This window comes from Peromyscus maniculatus, chromosome 4, assembly GCF_049852395.1.
Source record: "Peromyscus maniculatus bairdii isolate BWxNUB_F1_BW_parent chromosome 4, HU_Pman_BW_mat_3.1, whole genome shotgun sequence".
Lineage (NCBI taxonomy): Eukaryota > Metazoa > Chordata > Mammalia > Rodentia > Cricetidae > Peromyscus > Peromyscus maniculatus.
The window spans coordinates 57,706,349-57,732,163 of NC_134855.1; the positions used below are offsets into that span (position 1 = coordinate 57,706,349).

Genomic DNA, 25,815 nt, shown 5'->3' on the forward strand with positions numbered 1-25,815 from the left:
CTGTACCTGTAATTCATTTTCATAATGCAAAGTTAGAGGAAGCAACTGTTCTCAAAGTGTCAGAAAACACAGCAAATTCAGATATAGAAAAAGTTTGAGGGAATGTCCCATGCATTCAGCTTTCTCTTTGGCATCCATCAGTTGGTTTTGGAAAGTCTTCTAACAAATAGAAAACACATGGTACATAGTATTGAGTGATGCCAGTTCATTTGTGTGGATCCACCACTAAAGAAGAACTAAAACCAATGATTCTCAAACTATTTCATTAAAAAAGAAAAGGAAAGAATGCTTCTAAATTCTTTTTATGAAGCCAGTAGTACACTTAATACCTAGACCAGGCAAAGGTACACATAGAAAGAAAAGTATAGATCAGTATCTCTGGTGAACATGGGTTCAAAAAAATCTCAATAAAATACATTTAAATCAAATTCAAGAACACATCAAAAATCACAATCAAGTTGACTGCATCTCAGAGATGCAGGGATATTTCAATATATATATATATAATCTATCACATTAATAAACTCAAAGACAGAAATCACATGATCATCATATTATATGTAGAAAAGGTCATTCAGTATATCCAATAACCCTTCATGATAAAAGTCCTGGATAATCTAGGGATACAGGGAATGTATCTCAGCATAATAAAGATAATAACACAGCAAGCCTCCAGCCAACATTATGTTTAATGAAGAAAAGCTTGAAATATTTCTAGTAAAATCAGAAATAAGACACAGATTTCCACTTTCTCCACTCCTATTAAATATAATCTTCGCTAGAGCAATTAGACCTGAGGAGATAAAGCGAAAGGGAGAAGCTGGTTTGATTTTACACACTAAAGATCCGAAAAGCTTTACCCCAAACTTCCTGCCTCTGATAAACATATCCAGCAAAGTATCAGGATATAAAAGTCACAATATTCTTCTATTTTTAAATGTCCACCCCACTACAAGAACAGCCATACATCTTCCTAAAATCCGTCAGCTCCTATATAGTGCAGAAAAGATAGTGATTGGGCAGAGATATAAGATGTTGAGAAATGATGGACTGATGAGAAGGATATTTTCTTCCATCTAAATGGATAAATTTAACCCAAACTGAACATTCTAGAATAATGGAAAGCATTTTTACCTTTTTAAAAAACCCTCATATATTCATATTTTTAAAAAAAGTCTACATACATCAACATTCAGCTCCCTAGGAGGCTTCCTGGATGAAAGTATTCTTTTTTTTTTTTTTTATTTTACAATACTATTCAGTTCTACATAACAACCACAGATTCCCTTGTTCTTCCCCTTCCTGCCCCCCTCCTCTTCCCCCCAGCCCACCCCCCATTCCCACCTCCTCCAGAGTAAGGCCTCCCCCTAGGACTGAGATCGACCTGATAGACTCAGTGTTGAAACCAAGGTTGGATAAAGCACAGGGACAAATAGCCAAACAAATGGAAACACATGAACTATGAACCAAAGGCTGAGGGGCCCCCAACTGGATCAGGCCCTCTGAATAGGTGAGACAGTCGATTGGCTTGATCTGTTTGGGAGGCATCTAGGCAGTGGTACCAGGTCCTGGGCTCATTACATGAGTTAGCTGTTTGAAACCTGGGTCTTATGCAGGGACGCTTGGCTCAATCTGGGAGGAGGGGACTGGACCTGCCTGAAAGTATTCTTTTAAGGAGTGTTTTAATTACAACTCACTTATTTACAATGAGCTTCACACACTGGAACTAAGCTTTTTTTACAGCTTTTCCCTGGCCAGGAGTAGTTGAATGGTCTGGAGATATGAAGATGTGCTAGGATGTGAGGAGTACTTAGATGGTGGTGAGACCTCTGGGATTCTCCTATGTTTGGCGAACATTGGATCACCTGCACATTGTCATCTCTTCTCAATACAGTCATGAGAAAGAAGCTGACATTTCAGGGTACTTGAAGGTTGGCAGTGGTCCATAGCAGATGAACATGGCTGTATGGACTGATAATCACTGATTTTCAAGTTAGATGTCTTTTTGTAGCAGATCATGTTCTCGTTTTTATTATGAAATATCATATTCATAGAAGGGGATTTTATATGTATATATAATTATAAAATGCATATAGATTAAGTATTATCATGATACAGTAAATTTCATGTGGTAGTTTGAATTGAGAACGGCCCCCATAGATTCATATATTTGAATACTTGGTCCCCAGTTGGTAGAACTGTTTAGGAAGGATTAGGAAATATGGTCTTGTTGGAGGATGGGAGTCACTGGAGTAGGCTTTGAAGTTTCAAAAGCCCACACTATCCCAGGTACCCGCTCTCTGACTATGGCTTTGGAGCAAGATGTGAGCCTTTAGCTTTTCCTTTGCTCCGTCATTGTGGACTCTAAACCCCTTGAACCATAAGCCAATCAAACATCTTCCTTAAAAGTTGCCTTAGTCATAGCGTTTAATCACAGAGTACAAAAATAACTAAGACAACATACTAATGTGTGTATATAAGTGCATATATAGACTCTGTGTGTGTGTGCACATGCGCACGTGTGCGTGCATGTGTGTATATCATTATATAATGACTATTTTTAAATTCTGTCCTCTATATTCACTCTGGTATCACCAAGGATATCAGAAACTGTTTGTCATCTAGAAGGAAACTGGGAGTTTAGACTAAGCAGTAATGGTGACTGTGTTAATATTCTGAAAACTAAAAGATGGAGGCTTGAGTATGAATGCAAGAGAATGCACAAGAAGAGGTTGGATTCATTCAGGATATGTTTGAAAGGAGAACAGACAGGATTTGATACTAGGGTGGATGTAGAGTATTAAATCCTTTTTAATTGTTAGTTTCACTTGTCTTCTAAGAGAGAACCCTACATTTGGCTTTCCTCTTTCGGGCCCAAACAAATGATGTGGTCCCTACATTCCCCCACATCATGCCTGCAGTAGTCTCACCTGTCCATTTCCTCCCCTTTTCACAGGCTTCTTTGTTTCTTGTGTGGGAGGCAAGCTTCACCTCCTAGCTCATATAGTGGTCATTCCATATGTCTGTCTGAAAAGGTATGACCTTCCATGCCAGGCCTCTCCCTGGCCCTCTCTCTTATCTTCTCTCATATTTATCTAAATTATTTCTTTCTTAGTGATGTCTTTCCTGGCCTCCCTGTTTAAAACTACATTCCTGCTCCTGTTTAGCATCTCAGTCATTCATGAAAACTGAAAGCAGGTCTAGCCCACCCACTCTCGTTATAGAAGCACAGTGCCATTAACAGTCAATTCACAGAGTGCTTTCTACCCTGCGTGCACAATAATTTGTGAAGCTTTTATCCTTTTGAAAATATTTGTTGTGCTGGGCATGGTGGTACATGCCTTTAATCCCAGCACTCAGGAGGCAGAAGCAGGTGTATCTCTGTGAGTTCCAGGCCAGCCTGGTCTACAAAGAAAGTTCCAGGACAGCCATGGCTACACAGAGAAACCCTGTCTGGAAAAACAAACAAACAATATGTATGTATATGTATATGTGTGTGTGTATTCAATCATGTGTATGCATGTGTGTCTGTGTGTGTGTATGCATCTGCAGATGTCTATGGAGGATGGAAGAGATCACTGGATATTGGTTGGAGCTGGAGCTATAGGCTATGATGAGCTGCCTATTGGAACAAAACCTAGGTCCTCAGTAAGAGCAGTGAGTCCTCTTAACCATGGAGCCATCTTTCCAGCCCCTGGCTTTTATTATTAACTGATTAATATTAGTATTAATATAACTATTAAGTGCTAGACACTCAGGTAGACACAACAAGAGCTAGCAGCCTTTTGTGGTGCTAAAACAGCCTTGAAAGCATCACTGAAAAAGCAGAGAGGTTCTTTGTTTGTTCATTTTTGTGCTTTTTGTTTTGTTTTGTTTTTTTTGAGACAGGGTTTCTCTGTGTAGCCCTGGCTGTCCTGGAACTAGCTCTGTAAACCAGGCTGGCCTTGAACTCAAGATGTCTACCAGCCTCTGCCTCCCGAATGCTGGGATTAAAGGTGTGTGCTGCCACCACCACCCAGAAAGCACAGAGGTTCTTATCCCCTGCAATTTGTCATGTTATTGCCCCATACCTCACATGTGCATGAATGGCTACCACTCACCGGCACACACATCTGCAGTTCATGTGACATGAACAGCAGAATCCCTTCTTAACCAGCAACAGAGCCAACTTTCTCATGAATAACCAAATTCTAAATACTAGCAAGAGTTTATGTATTTTATAAAAGAAAAAACATCAAATGGAAGAAAGTCCAAATTAGAATAGTTAAAGAGACGTAAAGTGATAGGATGATCAAACTGTACCTTGGGTAGCTAACTCTTTCCATCTCTCTTTGTTCTGCTGAATGATGTCCACTAGGTTGTTTTTGAAGCTCTTCAGGTCCACAGATGACAGGGAGTAGTCTGGAGTATAGCTCCCATCACTCATGGGGCCTTTTGAATTTGAGCGCCTCAGGGAATCAGCAACCATGGTGGATGAGCTACCGTTGACAACCAATGAAATCAAAAGGCAACAAGGTCAAGATACCATATGAGACAAGATGCACTGGAATAGGACAATAGTCATCCAGGCCCAAATGTGAGCATGTGGCAGGTGCTTACCCCCATATCCACTTTCCCACATGGATAGGACCTGAGACTCTCCTTAACACACCCTAGAATACTTCACTAATTTCTTTTCTCTCTCTATTTTTCTTAATTGAAAAAAGAATATTTTTCATACAATATATTCTGATTAAGGTTTCATCTCTCCCCACACATCCCAGTTCCTCCAGCATCCCCTCACATCCAATCCACACCCTTTCTCTTCTCTGTAATAGTGAACTGTGATCAGTGGCAAAGGGAGTGCACTACAATAAAGAGCCACAAGATGGCAATACTAGCTAATAATTATTTTAAGACCTGCCAGCCTACCTTTGAGGAAAGGGATACTTACTGGGTAAAAGCTCATTATAATCCTAAAATTTAAAAAAAAAAAAAAAAAAAAGCAAAAAAAAAAAAAAATTTACCTGCTTGCCCCATAGTTACAAGACGCCGATTTTGAGGATTCCTCTATGAGAGGAATAACAATTTTCTCTGTTGAGTCTGTCAGGAGAGAAAACGTTGGCTCCACTATGAAATCAATGAAACCTGAAAAAGCAAAACACACAGAATGATACATTCAAGTGTTCCAGTTTCCTGATTCCCATAGTAAGTCATAGTGAGGACTGGAAAGACAATCGCTCACTACAGAATTGGCAGAGGTGGCTAAATGCTCTGGATAATAATGTATCCAGTAGTAGAACTGAGAAGTAAACTTCCTAGCTCAGGCACTTGCTCTTCCCTATTCAGTATTCCAACCTGTGTGCTGTTCTAACTCTCCAGCCAGCTCTAAAGAACAGGACTGTCTTTTCTTCTCAACAAGGGGTCATTACCCTTTGGAATGGTCCTCACTTGGTTTTGGTCATTGTGTGCCAGAAAGAAACACTATCTAACTAAAGAAACCAGCTAATTGAAGGTCCCCAGGCCACAGGAAGACAGCTAGTTTCATTTTATCTTTATCTTTTTTCCCCTTACTGCATCAGAGTGCTCTGTCAATGCACTATTATTTCAAATTGCTGTTTATTATTCTCAGAATGTAAAGCGTTAGTTCACAGTGTGTGGGCGTGTGCTGTCAAATCGGCAGAGAGAACACTACAATCTCCAGCAGACAGCACTAATCCCACCACTTTGAAATGTCAGGATTGAGTGATGACTTCAATTTAAAGTGCTCATCAAGATGGAGAGTGACAGGCAAAGAGCAGAGCCTTGTCCGCTGCTCTGCATCTGCCTCTTGGTGTTGAGGAAAAAAGAGGAGACAAAAACTGTTTTAAGCTCCGGGAATGCAATGCTTGAGTCCCCAAGAGCAATTGGATGCTTCTTGCCTTGAACCCACCTGGGAACAGAGACTAACTTGTGAATACAAGAAAAAAAGAGGGTCTTGAAATGACCTCTGCATACTTGCAAATTATCCATTGAGTGCTTGACCAAACTATTGGGTGCTTGACACTTCTCAAGTACATGTGGAGACATGCCTCAATTTTTAACAAAAGCTTTCAATTTTGTGTCTTAATTGACACTTCAATTCAAAGTGAAATTAGTTGTCTATCCAGAGTTTTAACTCCCGGGCACAGGTGGACTGTCCAGTGAGTCGTCACCTCTACTAATTAATGTAAGAGGAATGTGTATCAGAGCCACCAGGCACTGGGAGTCTGTCATCCCCAACTTGATAGATGAGGTCCTGAGTCTACAACATCCACATTTTCTGAACAGTTATAAGCACTTGTGTTTTATTCACTGAACAGCTGTTGGAGTTTGGCTGGAAAGGGGACAGTTCCAGGAAGCAGCTTTGCCACTGTCCTCCAGCTCTGTGATAGGTGCACCAGAATAGGCATGCCGATCCCTGCATCACATAGTTTTGTAAAGAGGATGCAGGCTTTCAGAATGCTATCAGATATTAAAACCATGCAGCTTAGCAAGCATATGTTTTCATAATGAACTGAGCTGTAGTTCCCTACACAAATAAAGGTAAGAATAAATGTGGCTGGGAATGATATCATTGTGCACGTCTCCTGCTGCTGATTTATCTGTTCATATCTCAAGAAACTCCCCCCTAAAGAATATGAATTTGCATTAAGCATATTATGAAAAGTTAGCAATAACACAATAGGAAGGTTAATATTTTCTTTGAATTCCTTTATGTCTAAAGGATTAAATTATAGAAAATAATAACCAGCAATATGACATAACAAAAGAACCAATCACTTACACAAGAAGAAAGTCCTTATTTACTAGGATTACAACCAAGAATAAGAATTGTATTGACTAAGAGTGCTTTGAGTCAAGCATGAGCATAGGGAATAGTTTAGTGACCTGGGACTCTCCTTGGTTTGTTATGCATGCCGCCTTCCAGTACCGCACTTGGCAGTCTACCTCCTTTACTTGTGTGTTCTATGCATACATACCCCTCTCCATATGATTCACCTAAAAACCACAGACTTCCACCTCATCCTGCTATATCTAGATCCCTCTATGGATAATGGGATAAGTTTCTATTCCCCTAACAACAATCAAACTTAGAATAGTTTCTACTCAATCAGAAGCTCTCTAGGAAGGGACATGAATGGTAGGAAGATGACCATGTGATCTAATCTAGCAATCAAAATAAAGAACTGACACAATTATATCCCTTAGAACCTGGCCTCTCTTTCATTTAGAACACATAAAGAGACTCTAGGCTGTAACCTGGGTCATGGCCTACTGCTCCTATGCAGTGTATTCAAATCTTTTCTATTGAGTTCCTTTAAATAAAGTTGCCTTGCTGGAAATATTCCTGAAAATCTGTGTGGGCTTTTACTTTAACTTCTTGATTAAGAGGCCAAGAACCTACAAACACCTGACCTTGGTCAGCAACAGCAGCTTTACTGAATTCATTTTGTGAAAATACTTCATTGATTTTCATCCATCATCGTCTAGATCAGCCAAAAGCCAAAATTTATCATGATTACAGAGTGAGGTTGGCCTGGAAGACTTTGAAGAGCATAGTACACACATCTGAACACCAAGGCCCACCCAGTTTTCAGGGCCACCGTTCTTCAGAATTACCTATTTGAGACTGGGCAACCATCGTTGACTTCCGATCACAAAGTGGAGAAAATGGAAGCCCTAATTCAGCTTCTTTATCTCCCTGGGGAAAGAAAGATGAATTACCAGAATTAAGTTGGAGAATTTAAGGAAATGTGCCATCTATATAGAGTGACCTTAGACAACCACATTTTTCATTTTTTTAAAGCAGTAATACTTACATAGTTATTTATACCATCAAAATCTAAGCTTATATAATTTCTTTTGAATAATTTTCTTCTGAGGAACTGCTCTAATGCTGACACATTTCTAAATAATGCTGTAGTGTCACAACCCACTGACTGAAGAGACAAATATTTCGGAAGCCCCTTGGACCAGTCATCTCTCTACTATTGGGCAGTTAATTAACAACCAAATTTATAGACTTTTCTTTTTCAGATTCCACTCAACCAAGTTTTAAAAAGGAAGATTTTGTACTTACTGCTTTTTCAAAACACATGAGCATTTTTTGAAACCTCTTTCCATTCATTGACTAAGATTTATTAAGTGTCTCACTGCAAATAATGATTTTATGATACAAGGTTAAAAAATATCAATAGTTAATTATTGAATAACAATATCCTTAAAAGATTTATGTCGCATAAATCTTAAAAAGTCGTATTAATAAAAACAAACCAAGGGCCAGGTATCTGGGTGAATGCTTAAAGATCAGAGAAACGGAACAAGCCACATCCAACCTCACCTTGCCAACTTCTCAGCTGATCTTGTTTCCTCAAACTAGAAGCTTCTGAGTCCTCACCCAAATTGATCTCAGCTGAACTGCTGCTAAACACTAAAAGCTTAAAAAGGCTTCTAGTTCCTGGTCCTCACACCTTAAATACCTTTCTGCTTTCTGCTTCCTGCCATCACTTCCTGATATTAAAGGCATATGTCACTGTGCCTGGCTATTTGCAGTGTGGCTTTTAACTTACAGAGATCCAGGTGGATCTCTGCCTCCAGAATACTAGGATTAAAGGTGTGTGTGCCACCATTTTCTGGTCTCTATGTCTATCTAGTGGCTGTTCTCTTCTCTGACCCCAGGTAAGTTTATTAGGGTGCACAATATATTGGGGGACACAATATCACCTCAGGTTTATATTAAAATATAACAACTCTAACAGTGTTTAAATAGAAATAAGCCAGCTGATAGACTCAATGGGAAACATGATGTTAAAGATAGATATTTGGTATTTACAGACACGATTGTCCTTGATTGACAGTACAATATTGCATTTGGCTGGTGTTATTGGTTGAGGAGCTGCTGTTTCTAGCTTAAGAACACAATAACAAGAAACAATCAGTAGCCTATTTCTATATATATGGTCCTTTGGGTGTGGTGGTATTGTGTTCCCCAAAATATTGTGTACTCTAATAAATTTATCTGGGGTCAGAGAACAGACAGCCACTAGATACAAAGGCTAGAAAATGGTGGCACTCACACCTTTAATCCTAGCATTCCAGAGACAGAAATCCCTCTGGATCTCTGTGAGTTCAAGGCCACATTGGAAACAGCCAAGCATGGTGACACGCCTTTAATCCCAGAAAGCCAACCTTTAATCCCAGGGAGTGGTGGTAGAAAGCAAAAAGATATATAAGGCGTGAGGACCAGAAACTAGAAGATTTTGGCTGGTTAAGCATTGGGCTGGTTAAGCTTTCAGGCTTTGGAGCAACACAGTTCAGCTGAGATTCATTTGGGATAAAGACACAGAAACTTCCAGTCTGAGGAAACAAGACCAGCTGAGGATCCGGCGAGGTGAGATAGCTGTGGCTTGTTCTGTCTCTCTGATCTACCAGCATGGACCCCAATAACTGACCTCGGGTTTGATTTTATTAATAAGAACTTTTAAGATTCCTGCAACATTTGGGAGACTGAAGATTATTCAGGGCTAGTAAATGTACTATGATGATGTACTATGTATAAGTCCCATTTTAAAGGAAGCTGCTGGCACATTTTCATCTAAGATGTAAGCAGTTGACACTTATGCACACTTGGCCTTTCTGTACACAATTGGGAGTTGTTGTTTTTCTGTTTTCCATATCTTTCAATTAATTTAGAATATAAAATTCCTATTGCTAAGAGCACAGAATGCTAAGATGCAACAGTTATTCAATTTATTTATAAGTATTTCAAAGTGTTATTTATTTTTTTGGAATGAATAAATGCCATGGGTACCAGGTCAGCAGGGGGCCCTGAGCCAGACCATGAAAGAGTTGCACAGAGCACCATAAATTACTGCTAAGGGAGAGGGGAGAGTTGTACAAAGGGAAACTGTTATCTTAGTGTAAATTTGACCACCCTTACAAAATCCTTATTCTTTCCCAGGGTAGAGGATGCTTACTTTTTATTTAAATGAAATCAAGGGTCAAAACGGTAGGTATTCTACATAACAACTACTTAATATTTATCTTGAAAGTTGTGCATCCTATTGAAAGTACTATATTTGGAAAACCAAAAATATACTTTTAGAATCAAGAACTTATTACATAGACATATTTCCTAGTGTTTTAATTGACTTATGGAAATAGTAAGAGAAAATAAGAAAATACCACACTCAATTAATTATGCAGTGCCTCCCTGTGATGCCCCGGGGTCTCAGCATTGTGTTCTAGGGGGATGAGCCTACAGGAGCTGAAACGGCAGAAGTGACCCCATCAAAATGCAGCAGGAGAGACTGATGTCCAATGTCTGAGAGACCTTACCTGTCTCAGCATTTCCTACATGGCTTGTCAAGGCTTCATCTTCTAATGACCATGACAAACAGCTACTAATTGCTTTTTCTGCTTTCAAAACAGAATAAAAAGGTTCTGACAGCTATCCATGAGGTGTCAATCTAATACTTTATGTTTTTGAATTTCTGAATTTCTAACTTAGAATTTCTAATTACTAAAACTGAAACATTTTTCTGTAGTTTTAATAGATGAAGTAACTGGAGGAGAATGAAGGACAGAAGCCTTGGGAACCTTTTTGCACCGAGACCTGGTATGAGTCTCAAGAGTAGTATCAGTTAACATTCAGACTACTGTCAGGCCCTAATGGTGGGAAGGAGGTGAGGGACCCCTGGTTCCATAGGCAAGCTTAGATGGTGCACCTATTCAGCAGTCCCTGGACAACCTGCAAAAAGAATGCCCTTCCTGTGACTGCGTTCCTCCACTCCTTCTAAAAATGGCCCTCAGAAATTCTCACAAAGTCACCCAAACAGATTGCTCGTTTAATGGCTGTAGTAACCACCACATCTACATTCAGTTATATTTGTGGAAGAAAGTTATTGTGCATTTTATTATATGTATTTTACCAAATGTTAGGTTTGCTTGTGTAACTGCTGTTTATAGCAATTTTCAACTCTTAGAACTATCTTTGATTTTAACATTTTGAGCTATAGTTCTTTACATTCTTTTAATTTGGGAAGTTACAACTGTAATTTTCATTGATGCCATGTCTTTGGCTGAGAATGGATTAACTGAGTGTATTTTTAGTAGTGTGGAGACAAAATTTACTTTGAAATGTCATACTTTATATGACATCTAGCAATACTAAAGAAAACAGAGAAAATTGATTATATACATTGTAGAGTTAAAAAAATCACTTTGTCTTTTCCTTACAGATATCTTACTTTTTCAAATCATTTGTTTCTCTGACTTATAAGACAACATTGCTTAATAGATGTAGATTTTTCCTAAATTAAGATTGTTTCTATGTGTCATAAAATAATGAGTTGGAAAGAGAAAATATTCATTTATTTATTGTGTGCACAGTGAAAAATTTATTGGAAGTAGTTATTTTTAAATTTAATTATGTTAACTTCACATCATGCCAACTACTATGTGTTTAAGAAGAGATAAAGAGGCATGAATCTTTCTTCCTTTGCTGTTGGTTATCATTTTGCCTGGTACCTCTGTCTTCCATGTCAATCACAGTTGAAATGGATGGAGCATCTTCCAAATGTATTCATTCTAGTCAAAAGCTTCTGTGTTGACTATGGTGATAGAGTGTGTATCCTAATAAACTTGCCTGAGGATCAGAGGACAGAGCCAGCTACTAGATTAGACATAGAGGTCAGGCAGTGGTGGCACACACCTTTAATCCCAGCACTTTAGATCTCTTGTCTTTGCTTGGGAAGCACACATGCCTTTATTCTCAGGAAGTAATATGGCAGGGCAGAGAAAGGTATATAAAGCTTAAGAAAAGAAGAACTCACTCTCTTTAGGCTGAGGATTTTGTAAAGGTAAGAACTAGTGGCTAGATGTCCTGCTTCTCTGATCTTTCAAGCAAGTTTAATAGGGTATACAATATATCACCACAGTTGACTTGTTAAACACTCAAAGCAAAGACACTATGTGTACTGATAAACATGAAAAGCTTGTGTATTGAATATAAGGGCCTGTCTAGCTTCCTCTACCATAGGCACTTAATCAAGGTCTAAAACCAGTGTTTCTCAAGATTATAGATTCTAGGTATGACCTTTGTCTCCTCTGACATAACTTCTCCTGGTTAGAGAGTGAATTGAGGTGGCCAACCAAAGACAGGAAGAGAGCTGGTTGAAGAAGATGAACAAAGAGCTGGTCTACTTTACCCTGCCCCCCATATACATTGTGTTTAAATTGTCAGAAAGTAATGGACTAAACAAATTAACACAAAATTGACTTAGACATTAGCACAACCCAAACTTTCTTAGTTTTCCTAATATGAATTCATACACACAGAGAAGAGGAAGTGTGGAGATGAATAGATGGATGGAGGAAGAGAGGGAAGAAGGGTTGCCCCTAAAAGTTCTCAAAGTCACATCATTCTTTAACTGCTTTATCTGATGTTTTACATTTATATTCATATTCTAATTTTGCTCAACACCAACTGAAGAACCAAGTGTAATAGTGCATGCCTTTAATGCAAGCACTTGAGGGCTGAAGCAGAAGGAATGCACCAAATTCAAAGCCAGCCTGGGCTACCGAGTAAGTTCTAGGCCAGAATGTGCTGCAGTGTGAGATCCTGTCTCAAACAGAAACAAAAAGAAAAAAATATAAAATAAAACAAGAATGACAGCTGAAGAAATTCCAAGTGTAGGGGGATCAGAAATCAGCCTTTGGCCTTGAAGGGTACCCACACAACATGTGGCATACACTGATCCAGACACATACACATAAATAAGAACAAAAATAAATCTTATGAAAAACAAAAGGCAAATTTGCTTACTGCCCCGCCATTTTATAATTGTTTTATTTGCATTGTGGAAAGTCTTTCACAACTTATTTGCTTTGGTGTCTATGAAGAAAATCACAAGACTACAGACATCTAGCCTTATTTCTGGAATCACTATCATATTGCATTAATCTATTTCCCTGTCTATATGCCAGTGACAGACTGGTCATTTCAATATTATGAAAAGTTAATTATGTAATATGGGAGAGTGGATGCTCCAACTCTTTAGGCTTTTACAGAATTGCCATGGCTATTTGGATTCATGTATTTCCATTTGTGTTGTGGGATCAGAGTTCCAGGTTCCACAAAGAAATCTGGTAATATTTTTTTTATAACACAATCCAGACATTTTAATCAAATTTGAAAGAACCTGTATATTAGTGATATTGAACCTTCTAATCCATTGTTCTGCCTACCATTTTTCAACTAGACATAAGTTTCTGTTATCTTGGAAGAGCAAAACTCAATTGAGAAGATATCTCCATCAGACTGGCCTGTAGGCAAAATTGTGAAGCCAGTTCCTGATTAATGATTGATGTGAGGGGGACCCAGCTCATTCTGGCTAGTGTCACCTCTAGGTAGGTGGTTCTGGGTAAGCCACAAAGAGCATTCTAATAAGTAGTGTCCCTATGTAATCCTGCTTCAGTTTCTACCCTAGCTTTCCTTGATAATGGCTGTAACTTGTAAGACATAATAAACTCCTTCCTACTCATCCTGGTTTTGGTCAGTGTTTTTGTCACAGCCACAGACAACAAACTATGGAACTCATTAACATAGACTATCTGTCCATTTATACATATATATGCTATATATACATAAAATTAAATTTTACCTTCCTATACTTTCTTGTAATGGTTGTATATGAATTTAGCTAAATATAATCCTTAATACCTTGTTTTATACTCTATTAAGTAACATTATATTTTAAACCTAATTTTCAAATTTTTCCTTGCTTGTGTACAGAACTACAACCTTGTGAAACCATGTGTTGATTCTACTGGCTTTTGCAATAAGGGAAGTTTCATTTTATCCACTCTATTCAGTATTTCCTTTTAGAGCTTCTTTTTACTTATTAGGACTTCAAATGAAACATTTAATAGAAACAGAGCTGATACACTGATCTTAGCATAAAAATGTTCTACATTTCATCTTCAAGCATTGCATTAGTTATGACTCTTTGACCCTTTACTAGGCTAAAAGGCATTTTCTAGCTACTTTTCTGGGAGTTTGTGTAATTAAAATGCTGGATTTTGTCAAATATATTCTGTGAATCTATTGACATGACAATGTGATTTCCCCTTTTTATTCTTTTAATATAGTTCAGTGTAATTTTAAAAAGTGTTCTACATGCAAGCTCAAGCCATGATATGGATTCTTTTACAATATTATTGGATTTAACTTGCTAATATATTAAGAGTTTCCCCATCTAGAATCATGACAGACATCGGTTATAATTTCCTCTATTTGAAACATCTTTGTCAGGTTTTATGGGAGATATACTTCCAATTTTCTTCTTTCTCTATCATGAAAAATTTGTGTAAAACTGACATTATTTCTTTCTCAAAATTCTTGAGAAAATTGATATTTCTCAGCTGAATTTAATGATGGGAATTGAAAGTAAAGTTAAGAACTGGATCCATCTGATCCTAGGTTTTCATTTTTTTAAAGAATTAATTAATTTTATGAGTACGGGAGTTTTGCCTGTGTGTATGTCTGTGAATTACACGTGTGCCAGGCCTGGTGTCCACAAAAACCAGAAGCAGGTGTCAGATTCCCTGGTCCCAGAGTTACAGATGTTGTGAGCAGCCATGTGGTTGCTGGGAATCGAACCCAGGTCTTTTTTCCTGTGGAAGAGCAGCCATCCCTCTTACCTGTTGAACCATCTCACTAACCCATATCCTGGATTTTCTTATGTAGAACTGTATATAAACTCAATTAAAATGTAAGTATATGAATATTCAGGTTGTAGCTTTGTTTTATGTCTATTTTAATAATCTTTTTCAAAGAATTAGGGAATTTTATTTCTGTTTTCAATATGTTTGGCATAGATTGTTCATACTATTTCATACCCTTTTGACATATATAAACTCTATTATAATAACCCATCTTCCATGTATATTTCTCCATCCTTTTGGTCCTATAAGTAATTTCATTATTTTATCAGCACGTCAGTTTTGGTCTCTATTAATTTTGGCTATTGTTTATCTTTGTTCTGTTTCACTGATATTTGGTTTTACATTTGTTATCTCCTCAACTTTAGTTTAATTTTCTTAAATTTTACCTACATTCTTAAGATAAAAAAGAGATCAGAGATTGTATCCTTTTGGTTTTTTAAATAATACAATTATATAATGTTACAAAATGTTCCCTAAGTACAGTCTGAGTTGCAGTCAACAGATTGCTGTGTGTGTTATGCTTTTAAAAGTTTTTCACACCTATGCAATGAAATTTATAATACTGTGCACACTGAAGTTCAGAGGAGATTTTGGGTTTATACTCCTGATCCATGAAGGTGCCATATGGACCTAGAGACCATATAGACACCCATGTCTGGGAGACTCCCTGTCCTTTTCTTAACTGCTTTACCTGACCCTTACTGGATCACATCCTTCGTGACAAAATTCTAATTGCCAGTATAGTATTAGCTCTGAGTTCTATGGTCTAACAAATTACCAACTCTAGAATGGATTGTAAGAACTGAATTTGTAACCAGTTGGTCAGAAACCAACATTTCTACGTCCTACGGCTCCACTAGGGATGAAGTCTGAAGTGGAGCCTGTCTTTTGGAAGACTGAGCCTTTAACTTGTGGAGTTTAAGCCAAACTTGAGTAAGTTAGTACCACGTTTGTACTAGAGTATCCCAACTTTGGATTCGGAGATGTTAGACAGAACAGGGGTGCTGCACAGGAGACAACTTGTCTATGCTGCAGCAGAGAGCAGGGCTCTCCTCTGCTCTAGGCTTGTGTTTGTTTTTTCAGTTAAGCATGATTCTGTTCAGCTTCATTTTCTTTAGCCTCCTTTGCAGCTGTGCGTGGGGTTAGATTTTTGCCAGGAAGACACACATAGAAATTTGTGTGTTCTTCTTCCTCTTTTCATTGTGCAAGCTATTTGCTGTCTCCAATTTTAAACTTACCTCTTAACAATGTAATGATTCTAACCTGTGTTTCAACTCTCTTCTTTCCAGACTGCCACATTCTCATATTTAAGGCATTCCTTGCAGTGGAATAATCCTTTTGTACACTGTGAAGATTTGTCACTGTGATTGGTTTAATAAAGAAACTGACTGGCCAATAGCAGAACAGGATAAAGTTAATCAGTTGGGAAAGCCAAATTGAGAATGCTGGGAAAGAGATGGGCAGAGTCGCCAGCCAGAAGGAAAGAAGGTAAGACATTCAGGAGAGGTAAATGCCACAAGCCTCATGGCAGAATGTAAATTAACAGAAATGGGTTAATTAAAGTTGGAAGAACTAGTTAGTAATAAACCTGAGCTATCAGCCAAGTCTCTAAGTCAGTTCTTTGTGAAGCAGCTACTGGTTATTTGAGAGAGGCTGCAGGACAGAAAAACTCTGCCTACAATTACTCTCTTTAAAAGACGTTTAATACTCTTTTGGGTTATCTGATGTATTTCCCTAAAACATTACTAAATTCTCACAAGCACACTAACTATGTGCTTTGGCTAATTGAAAATATAAGTCAGAAGCACTAGAACAAAGTTAGATCAATATTCACAGCTGCTGTTTCCAAAACAGTGAAAAAGGCACCTGCAGGAAAAACTCCTCCATTAGGGCCATGGTCCACCTGTAGTGCAGCTTCCAAGTCTTGGCTGGGTGGCTGATGTCGGCTGCATGGAGTATCAGGGACATAGTTTTGGCTCTGTCAATCCTGCCAAACCAAAGACATGTTCAAATTACCAGAACCAAATAATCACCTGCTGTTTTGTAAGGCCATCCCCCAGAAGACGAACATGACACAAGGAAACAACCTACCCTTCAGGCTGCTGCAAACTGTTTCTTATGTTTTTAATTTGCTGGAAATGACCTGACATGTCTGTAGATAACACCATTTCAATCACTAAGTTCCGAAGATCCCTGCAGAGACACCAAAAAGAAAATGGTTCATTTGACTCTTCCTGAGCTCCACGAGGGACATTTCTGTAAATATCCACGATTGCACTATTTTTCCTAACAATTATAGGCGCTAAATTTAATAGTGCTCACAAAAGCTGGACATTATTTTAATCATTGAAACTCATGAGCACTTGGAAAAAAAAACCATGCCATTTAGTTGTCTCCTTAAAAAGGAGATGTTTTCCATTTGCAGGCCACAACATTTCTTGCCAGCTCTTAATTGCTAAGTCTTGTTTTGCTGTTGTTGTTTTTGTTTTCTGCTTGGCCATTTTAAAGAGATATTGTTATAAATATAATTATGTGTGTGTGTATGTGCATGATCATGGAGGCCAGAGGTCAAACTCAGAGGTGCTGTCCACATTGTTTTTTGAAACAGTGTTTTTCACTGGCTTGGGGCTTGACCATTAGGTTAGGCAGGCTGGGCAGCAAGTCCCAGGAATCCCCCTATCTCTGCCTCCCGAGGGCTGAGATTTCAAGCATGTTCTACCATATCTGGCATTTTCACATGGCTTCTGGGGACTGAACTAAGGTCATTGTACTTGTATGGCGTGTGCTTTAGTAACATCCACACTTTGTTCCTAAATGTAAATTTGAGTGCTTTAGAAGTAAGACACATAATCAGTGGGGCTTGAGGATATTCTAAATCTATGTGGCCAGCAAAATTGGTTAGCTTAGTGCCCTATGGGAGGGATATGAAGGAGCATGGTTTCTCAAGGTCCTTCCTGCGCTCTCCTCATTTTACCAGTATTTACCCAGTCAACGTACAAACATAGGATTATGCAGTAATTCTTTTGTCAGTATGCTAAACATCTAATTTCGATCATACACCTGCAAATGGCTATTAATATTTTCCTCCAGAGGAGATTTCATTTGCTCAGTTTTGCAGCTAGGATGTAGCTAAGACAAGAGTCAACCAGAATTCCCACTCCAAAAGCTGACCTTTGGACCACTCCACAGTGTCTAGCAGCCATCACAGGGACCTCAGAGAAGTCCAAATGCTAGTGAGAGGAACTCTATAAAACAGACATTTACATTGGCACTGTTTAAGCTTTTAACCAAGATGCCATAGTGTAAATACAGTGACCGTATCACAGAGCCTGTGTATGAGTAACACATTCTCACTCTCAGTAGAAAATCGAGTCATCCTAGCAAAGGCTCGTAGAGACCGACAAGAAATCAATTATATTTTGTTTTCACTATGGGGCCAGTATTCTAAGTTAAAGCAAGGCATGGAACACCTTGAACTATGATTTTGAATCAAAATATTTTTAGCTGGATGGTGGTAGTACATGCCTTTAATCCTAACACCCAGGAGGCAGAGGCAGTTGTATCTCTGAGTTCAAGGCCAGTCTGGTCTACAGAGCAAGTTCCTGGACAGCTAGGGCTTTACAGAGAAACCCTGTCTGGAAACTCTTACCCTCCCCAAAAAATTTGTACATAAAAGATTATTTATTTTTCAAAATAGCAACATATTAGAATTGTTATTGAAAATTGCAGGTGCTCAGTTAAACTTTATTTTAGATGAAGGCAACAAGAACTCAGTATTAAGCTATCATTTCTAATACTGGGCAACCTGTTTAGAATAATTTATCCAGATATTCAGGTCAATAAAGGAATTGAAGATAGTTAAGAAAATTATTCCCAATTACAGTTTTTTTAGATGAAATTTTAACAGGATTCACATTATCAACTGGACACAATATTTGTTAACTAAGAAAACTGAGACAAAATTTTGTGAAGTTTATACAGTGTAATAAAAATGCTATGCTTTCCATTTAAATACTCAATAAATTCTAGATGTTATATTAATAAACTGGGAAAATATTATACAAGAGAAATACAACTTAATGTGTAAAATATTCTTAGAAAAGGAGCAACTATTTCATTTGTAATAAAAAACTAAAAAGATTTGAGGGAAGAAAATTACAGGTCTTTAACAAGATAACCGAATTTCAATGCTCAGTAAAATTTATGTTATATCAGTAAATGGGTACTTTGTTGGTGATTGGAAAGCATTAAATCTATTAAATTTTACAGTTTATGTGATTATTGTACTATTTGTTAACACAACAATACAAAAAAATGTCTGAAGTTACTAAAGAGAAACATAAAATAAGAGGGCAAAGGAATAAAACAGAATAAATAAAATCATACTGAAAGAGCAAGATTTAACATGGAAAAGGAAAATAAAGATAATTCAATGGAAAGACAATGAAAGTCAATAATGTACATGTTACTCCTGGGAGAAGCATACAGTATTTTCGTCCATATTGGGGGTCATGTTAGTATAGTTGTAAGTTTTGTTCAAGTAGATGAAGGTCTTTATTTTCTTAAGGCTAGGATCCCCAATAGCAAAATACTAGAGAGAACAATGAACATGAAGCCATGTTCAAGCCTGTGGGGGACCTGCCTCTTTCTGAATGGAGACAGAGCAGTGGGTGGTTGCAGAGGGAGGTAGATGGGAGTCAGGAAGGGGGAGACAGGAAGAGAGGAGGAAGGGGAAACTGGTTGGTATGTAAAATAAAGGAAAATGTTAATTAAAAAAACATGAGCATCATGCTAAAATTTTGAATTTATATAAGCTACATATTGGTTTAAAAAAAAATCCAAGCTCTACTACAGACTGAATGATTATATCCCCTAAGCATTTGTGGTGTGGTGTGGCTTTACATGTGTGTGGGGACACTGAATTAATCTGAAGAGAGTTCTTGTCTGTCCAGCAGCAGAGATGTGTGCCTGGACTGAGCCTTCAAAGGCCTGCTCCTCAGAGTGTCTAGTCAGCAGATGCTGAGTTGGTAATGGGAGAAGACCTGAGATTTCATCTGTTTTCTTACTTTAATAACATAACTTACATTGTTCTTGGGGTTCAATTTCCTCTGAAACTCACCTCCAGTCGTCTTTAGATAAGTTTACCAAGATATTCATTTCCTCCTCTTGCATAAGTCGGTAGGCTGCACTCACGTGGTGATTCTCGAGCACAGAGCGGTCATTGTACAGAATGGCAACATCTGACCTGGAAATTGAAAGCAAACATCCCGATGAGAATTTCTTCAGACTGAGATTTTAATAATAAATAATCAAGTTTAAGTCATCCCACTGGTTGAAATCCTGTCATTGAACACAGAACACCATGCTAAGTGACCATTTAAATAACTGTATAATAATTTCACATTTGAAGCCGACTTAAATGGTATAGCAGTTTCCACTGCCATTCCCAGAAGGACTGCAGAGAATTCAGTTCCCTTTTATACCGTCTGCCTCCACAGTGTGGTGCTTGGGAGCATAGTGTTCATGTTACTGCTTTTGTTGTGTTTTCTTTCCCCAAATGTCACAGAGTTTGAATCATGCAGTAGACTGTCTTCCCAGATTGGCTCTTTTCACTTACCAGTATGCATTGGAGCTTCAATCAGGTTGCTTTCTTATTCTTATTTTAAAACATTCTTTGTGTGTTTTAAATAATAGTCCTTTGACAACCATGTCTCATGCATATATTGTCCCCCTGTCTGTGTCTTGTCTTTTTATTTTCTTAACAATGTCTTTGGCAGGGCAGTTTTAATTTTAAGGAAGTTCAGCTTTCAACTCTTATTTTCATACACAGTGCCTTTGGTGTTGCTTTTGGTCATTATTAAACCCTGGGTCATATCAACTTTCTCTTGTGCAATGTCATGATTTGTGCTTTATGTTTAAGTCTCTGATCCTTTTGAAGGATGTATGGTCTGTATCTTAACACATTTCATGCTGCTGAGGCAGGATACTTGTAGTTATTTTATACATTATAGAGATTCATTTCCCATAGTTCTGGAGACAGGAGAGTTTGAGATGAGAGTGCCATCCTCTGGAAAGCTCCTTCTTGCGCATTTCTGTGTACCACAGGGAAGAAGGGCAGAGATATGGAGAGAGCAAAGGCTCTCCCAAGAGTCCTTTCGTAATGGTAGTATCTTCGTGCAGGGGGAGCCCTTACGACCTTCATACTCCCAGTCAGGAGTGGCCTCCCCTAGCTGGTGCATGCAGGTTCGGTTCCCATCCCATGAATTCTAGAGGACATGCTCAAACCATAGCAGTTTGCATCTACTCTGTGTTCTTTCTGCATACGGATGTGCAGGTTTTCTAACACCATTTACTGAAAAGATTCTTGTCATTCCAAAGCCTTAATTCCTTGGTCAAAGACAAGCCACTAGGGGCTGCAGAGATGGGTCAGCAGTTACAAGACATTTCAAAGCACCAAAGTTCAGTTCCTGGCAATAGTGCATCTTCAGGCTCATGAGAATGTCCCCTACAGGAACCAGCACACACATGGCATACATACATACACATAAGTAATAAAAGTAAATTAATTAAATAAAACAAATATTTTTTAAAAAAAATCAATTGGCTAAATATTGTGGGTCCATTTCTGTGCATTTTAGTCTGTTCCATTTTTCTAAATGTCTATTCTTTCATTAATATCACACTTTCTGATTATTACAGATTTGTAGTCACTACTAAACCACATCTCTCACCTCAAAGGAGATAGTCTATTTTAGAGCCAAATACGAATGATCATGGCTCAGGAGTACAGACTTGGGTTACTCCCAAATCCCATGTTTTAACATCATAACAATTCTGTGCATCTTTAGACTGAAGAACAAAGAAAATTTAAAAATTAAGGCATTTTGAAAATACATTAATAGAAGTGTCAGGTGGGACTCAGAGGTGTACCAAAAGCTTTGCTCTAGGCCTCAGATATCATCTGATGACATTCTTAGCCTGTTGGTTGTGGAGAATGAGGGGTCCTTACACTCCAAAGGATTTACTAATGGCTACAAAGTTGTTAGATCTCATAGAGAGGAGGTCAATAAATGGCTTGGAGGGGGCTTAAGATGGCCCAGTATAATTTGGCTCTGGACTTGCAACATTTTAACTTTTCCACATTGTTGAATTTCTAATAAGTTAATTAGCCTTGCAAAAGTCTTAGTGTGGTTTTTTCCATGAGCTTTTCACAGTTGTAAACTTTAAAGTAAGGGGGAATAGTCCTCTAATTTTATTTAGTTCCATGTTAGATTAACTATTCTGGAGCTCTTCTTTCTCCATACAAACTTTAGACAATATCCACAGAACTACACTAAATAAAAATCTGATTGGGATTGCATTGGATCTATAGAGCAACTTGGGTCAGGTCAATTCACATTTTAACCAAAATGAGTCTTTCTCCCCATGAATGTAAATTACCTCTTCTCTTTGTTTCTTCCATCAGAATCTTATGGTTTTCCTTCTCTAGATTTTTCTACACATTTTATTAGATGTGTACCCAGCATTTCAGTTTGGGGATGCTACTGTAAATGGTACTGCATGTTCAAAGGGAACGTCCCCTTGTTCTTCTCTGGTGGGTAATAAAGCTGTTGACTCGGAATGCTGCGATGCATTAACCTTGTGTCCTGTACCCCTGCTGCAGCACTTCAGCTGCAGGGCTTGCTTTGGTCTTCTTCTGTTGGGTCTTGCAGAGATACTACACAATCATGTCCCTGTAAACAGATAGCTGTATTTCTTCCTTCTCAATATAAATAATCCCAATTTCTGATCTTACTGTGTTGGCTGGTTCTTGGAGCCATACTGAAAGTCTGGGGGTGGAGGTGGGATAGCCTTCCCATTTGAAACAATACAGTGGCTAGACTGATTACTATTACATATTAGTTCATATACTTACCATTTTTGTGAAATATTTAAAGTCTACTCCTGGTCATTTTCCAGAATGTAATATATTGCTATTAATGGTAGTCCCTGTTATATAAATCCACTTGTTAACTTATTCCTCTCATCTAGGTGAGATTTTAGTCATTTTCCAGGATGTAATGCATTGCTATTAATGTAATAAATGTTATTAATTATATAACATGGTAGGCCACATGTTATATAATTCCTCTTGATAACTTATTCCTCTCATCATTCCTTTGACCAACATCTCCTAACTATTCCCCTCAGCACCCAGTGACTGCCACTCCATTCTAGGACATATCCTTCATCAAACTGAGGTTATTGTCAACTCTTTCTAGTTTATTGAATTTGGACCATGCATGGATATTAGATTTTGTCAAATACTTTTCTGCATATCTTGGTATGACCCCATTTCTTCTTTAGATTTTTGGATTGAATTTAATGTGTTGAATCAGAGATAGCTTGCATACCTGGGATAATTGGTCATGGTGCTAATTTTCCCTTTAATTATCATAGTTTAAATATCTGCATGCCCTTTCCCTTCCATTTAAAATGCTAACATCTGTAATATAATCTAAATATCAAAAAGAAAAAAAAATTAGCTCCTCCTTATTCAGTCAGTGAATGACTAGCCTCTTTTTGCCCTATTTCAAGTAGCTAATTACATCCTCATTCATTTGACCCCAATTTACTTTAGGAGGGGGATAAAGAGTATGATGGAAATCACTTTCTCCCACACATTTCTGTGATTAAATTTGAATATTACTGATGCACTCGCTGTAAATTAGAATGGAGAATGTTGTTTTCAACACAGGTTTATGGCAGACATTTTACTCTTAAGTGAATTCATCAAGAGTCTTTTATTTCTCATCTGCCTATATTTTCATATAATATAAACTCCAAACTAATAAACTACTTCAAATTGTCTGGATAGACTTGATATTCTAGTCCAAGGTATGGACCCGTTGCAAGCATTCTGGGTTCTGTGAAGTGGAGTCGTGGCCTCCTCGTTCTCTCCTCCTGGCATGTCAGGTATGGATTGGAAGCAGAACCATTATCTGCAGTATCTTCAGTTGGCGAGCCAGCCACACAGGCTAGCACAGTGAAAGGAAGCAGCAGTGATCAGAGGTAAGAGAAAGTGAAAGCCCACAGCAACTGCACTATTACACGCCTCCTAGTGCCTAGTACCTCTTGCACTCCTCTTTCTTCTTAGATATATTTGCTATGTGTGTTGGTTGGCTTTAGGTCAATTTGACATAATCTAGACTAGTTGGAAAGAAGGACTCTCAAGTGAAACATGCCTCCATAACATTGCCCTGTAGGTAAACCCATGGACCATTTTCTTGATTAATGATTGGTGTGGGAGGGCCCAGCCATTTGTGAGTGGTACCATACTTGGGATGACGGTTCTGAGCTGTGTAAGAAAGCAGACTGAGCAAACTTGTAAGAAGCACTCCTCCACGGCTGTCTCTGTTTTCAGTTCCTGCCCCCAAGTTCCTACTTTAAGTTCCTACCCTGACTTCCCTCTGTGAAATGGTGCAACCTGAGAGTTGTAAGCTGAAATAAACCCTTTCCTTCCCATGCTGTGTTTTATCACAGTAATAGAAAGCCTGACTAAGACACTGTGGTAAGGAACTGTGTTGCACAAATGGACTGTCTCTGGCTTTTTGATGTTGTAGTTACAACCTAACTCTCACCTGTTACTGAACGCTTATTGATGAGCACACAAGTACAAAACAAAGAACCAACATTGTCACTAAAACAATACAAAAAAGATGGGTGAATGTGTAAGATGATTTGCTTCTCTGTAGTAGCCATTTGCTATGTAGACCATAAAATCATGCTGTCTGCATTATCCAGACATAATATTTTTAAAAGAAAAAACAAAAAAAAATATGACATCTCCTGCAAGCAGTGTATTCAAGAGCATCATCTAATAGTCTGCCAGATAAAGCAAGCCTTTTGTAAACTCCGCATAAGTGAATCAGCCTATTAATCACTAGATTAATCTCTCACTCCTATGCATCCTGCACTGTCACAAAAATGAAATTGTCTAACTAATGTCATATATCTTTCAAAAATCTCACAACCTAAAACTCACTTAACTAACAGACATAGCTCAACACAAAAGAAGGTCATATGTAATCTGTATTTAAGGGATAGTTAAATCAATATTAATTGAATAAAATGCCACATGTATTTCTAGAAGTTTGCTGATTATAGGAAACCTATGGTTTTCCAATTATCTCATTTGTATCATGTATCTCCTGACATATCTATTGTAAGATTTTCAAGGTTATTATATATCCTTAAAACAAGTAAAGCTGTGTTTTTGAACCAGATTTAGCATAGCAAAGTACTTTCGGTTTTGTCTCATAAATGAAACAAGCGTACTGAGAATACAGCATGGTCTTAATGTTTGATGATCTTTTACTGCTAAGAAAAGAACAAGACTCTAAGCAACATGTAGTATCCATGGTAACATGTAGCTCGGCATTTGCTGTTCACAAAGAGAAAATTAATTCCATTTATTTACACTTTCAAGGATTTCACCCATTATAATAGCTTTAGTGAACTCAAATGCAGCCTTGCCCTGTGTTCTAAATCATTTTCATCCATTTTGTTTACATGGTAAATGTGTCTCCATCTAGGAAAAAGCCCTCTACATCCAAATAGCATGAACACTATAAAATAAAACAGAATTAATGTTATTGGTGACATTTGATCTTATTTCTCCCTTGGCAATGTGAAGGTAATGTCATAAACTTAAAATGTTATACTGTTGCATGTTTTTGTCATTGAAATAATGTTTTCATAGAACTTTCAAGTTCATGTAAAATGACTCCATTAAATAATTGACTCTGGTAGACAATTTATAAGAAAAGCAGTGAAATATAAAACCACACTCATCTTAATTAGTTACTATAAATGAGGAAAATGCTGATTCTTCTGCCATCATCACCCTTTCCTTCTCTCCTCTTCATGTGGCATCCTTCTCTCCCTCATCTAATTTCCGTGCTTCCTCCTTCTTCTCCAAACCCAGCACTAACTAAATAAGTTAGCTCTCTTCACCCTGCTGCAGATGATTAGTGAAAAGGAAGCTATATGTGATATCCTGATGCAGCATAGGAGAAACCAGTTTGGTTTCCACTGCTCAGAGCAGAA

At 37.9% G+C, this 25,815-nt stretch overlaps 1 protein-coding gene across 12 annotated transcripts in view; it reads right to left on the reverse strand.

Moving 5' to 3' along the window:
• The window catches only part of Pde1a (phosphodiesterase 1A), a 292,768-nt gene that overhangs the window by 17,265 nt on the left and 249,688 nt on the right, over nt 1-25,815 (reverse strand). For all 12 annotated transcript variants that reach the window (XM_076569764.1, XM_015990557.3, XM_015990555.3 and 9 more), the window contains 6 exons: nt 19,847-19,972; nt 16,819-16,920; nt 16,594-16,714; nt 7,621-7,702; nt 5,007-5,127; nt 4,303-4,478 (listed from right to left, as the gene is read on the reverse strand). In XM_076569764.1, the coding sequence (XP_076425879.1) occupies nt 4,303-4,478; nt 5,007-5,127; nt 7,621-7,702; nt 16,594-16,714; nt 16,819-16,920; nt 19,847-19,972 (728 nt within the window). The remainder of the gene's footprint in view (nt 1-4,302; nt 4,479-5,006; nt 5,128-7,620; nt 7,703-16,593; nt 16,715-16,818; nt 16,921-19,846; nt 19,973-25,815) is intronic.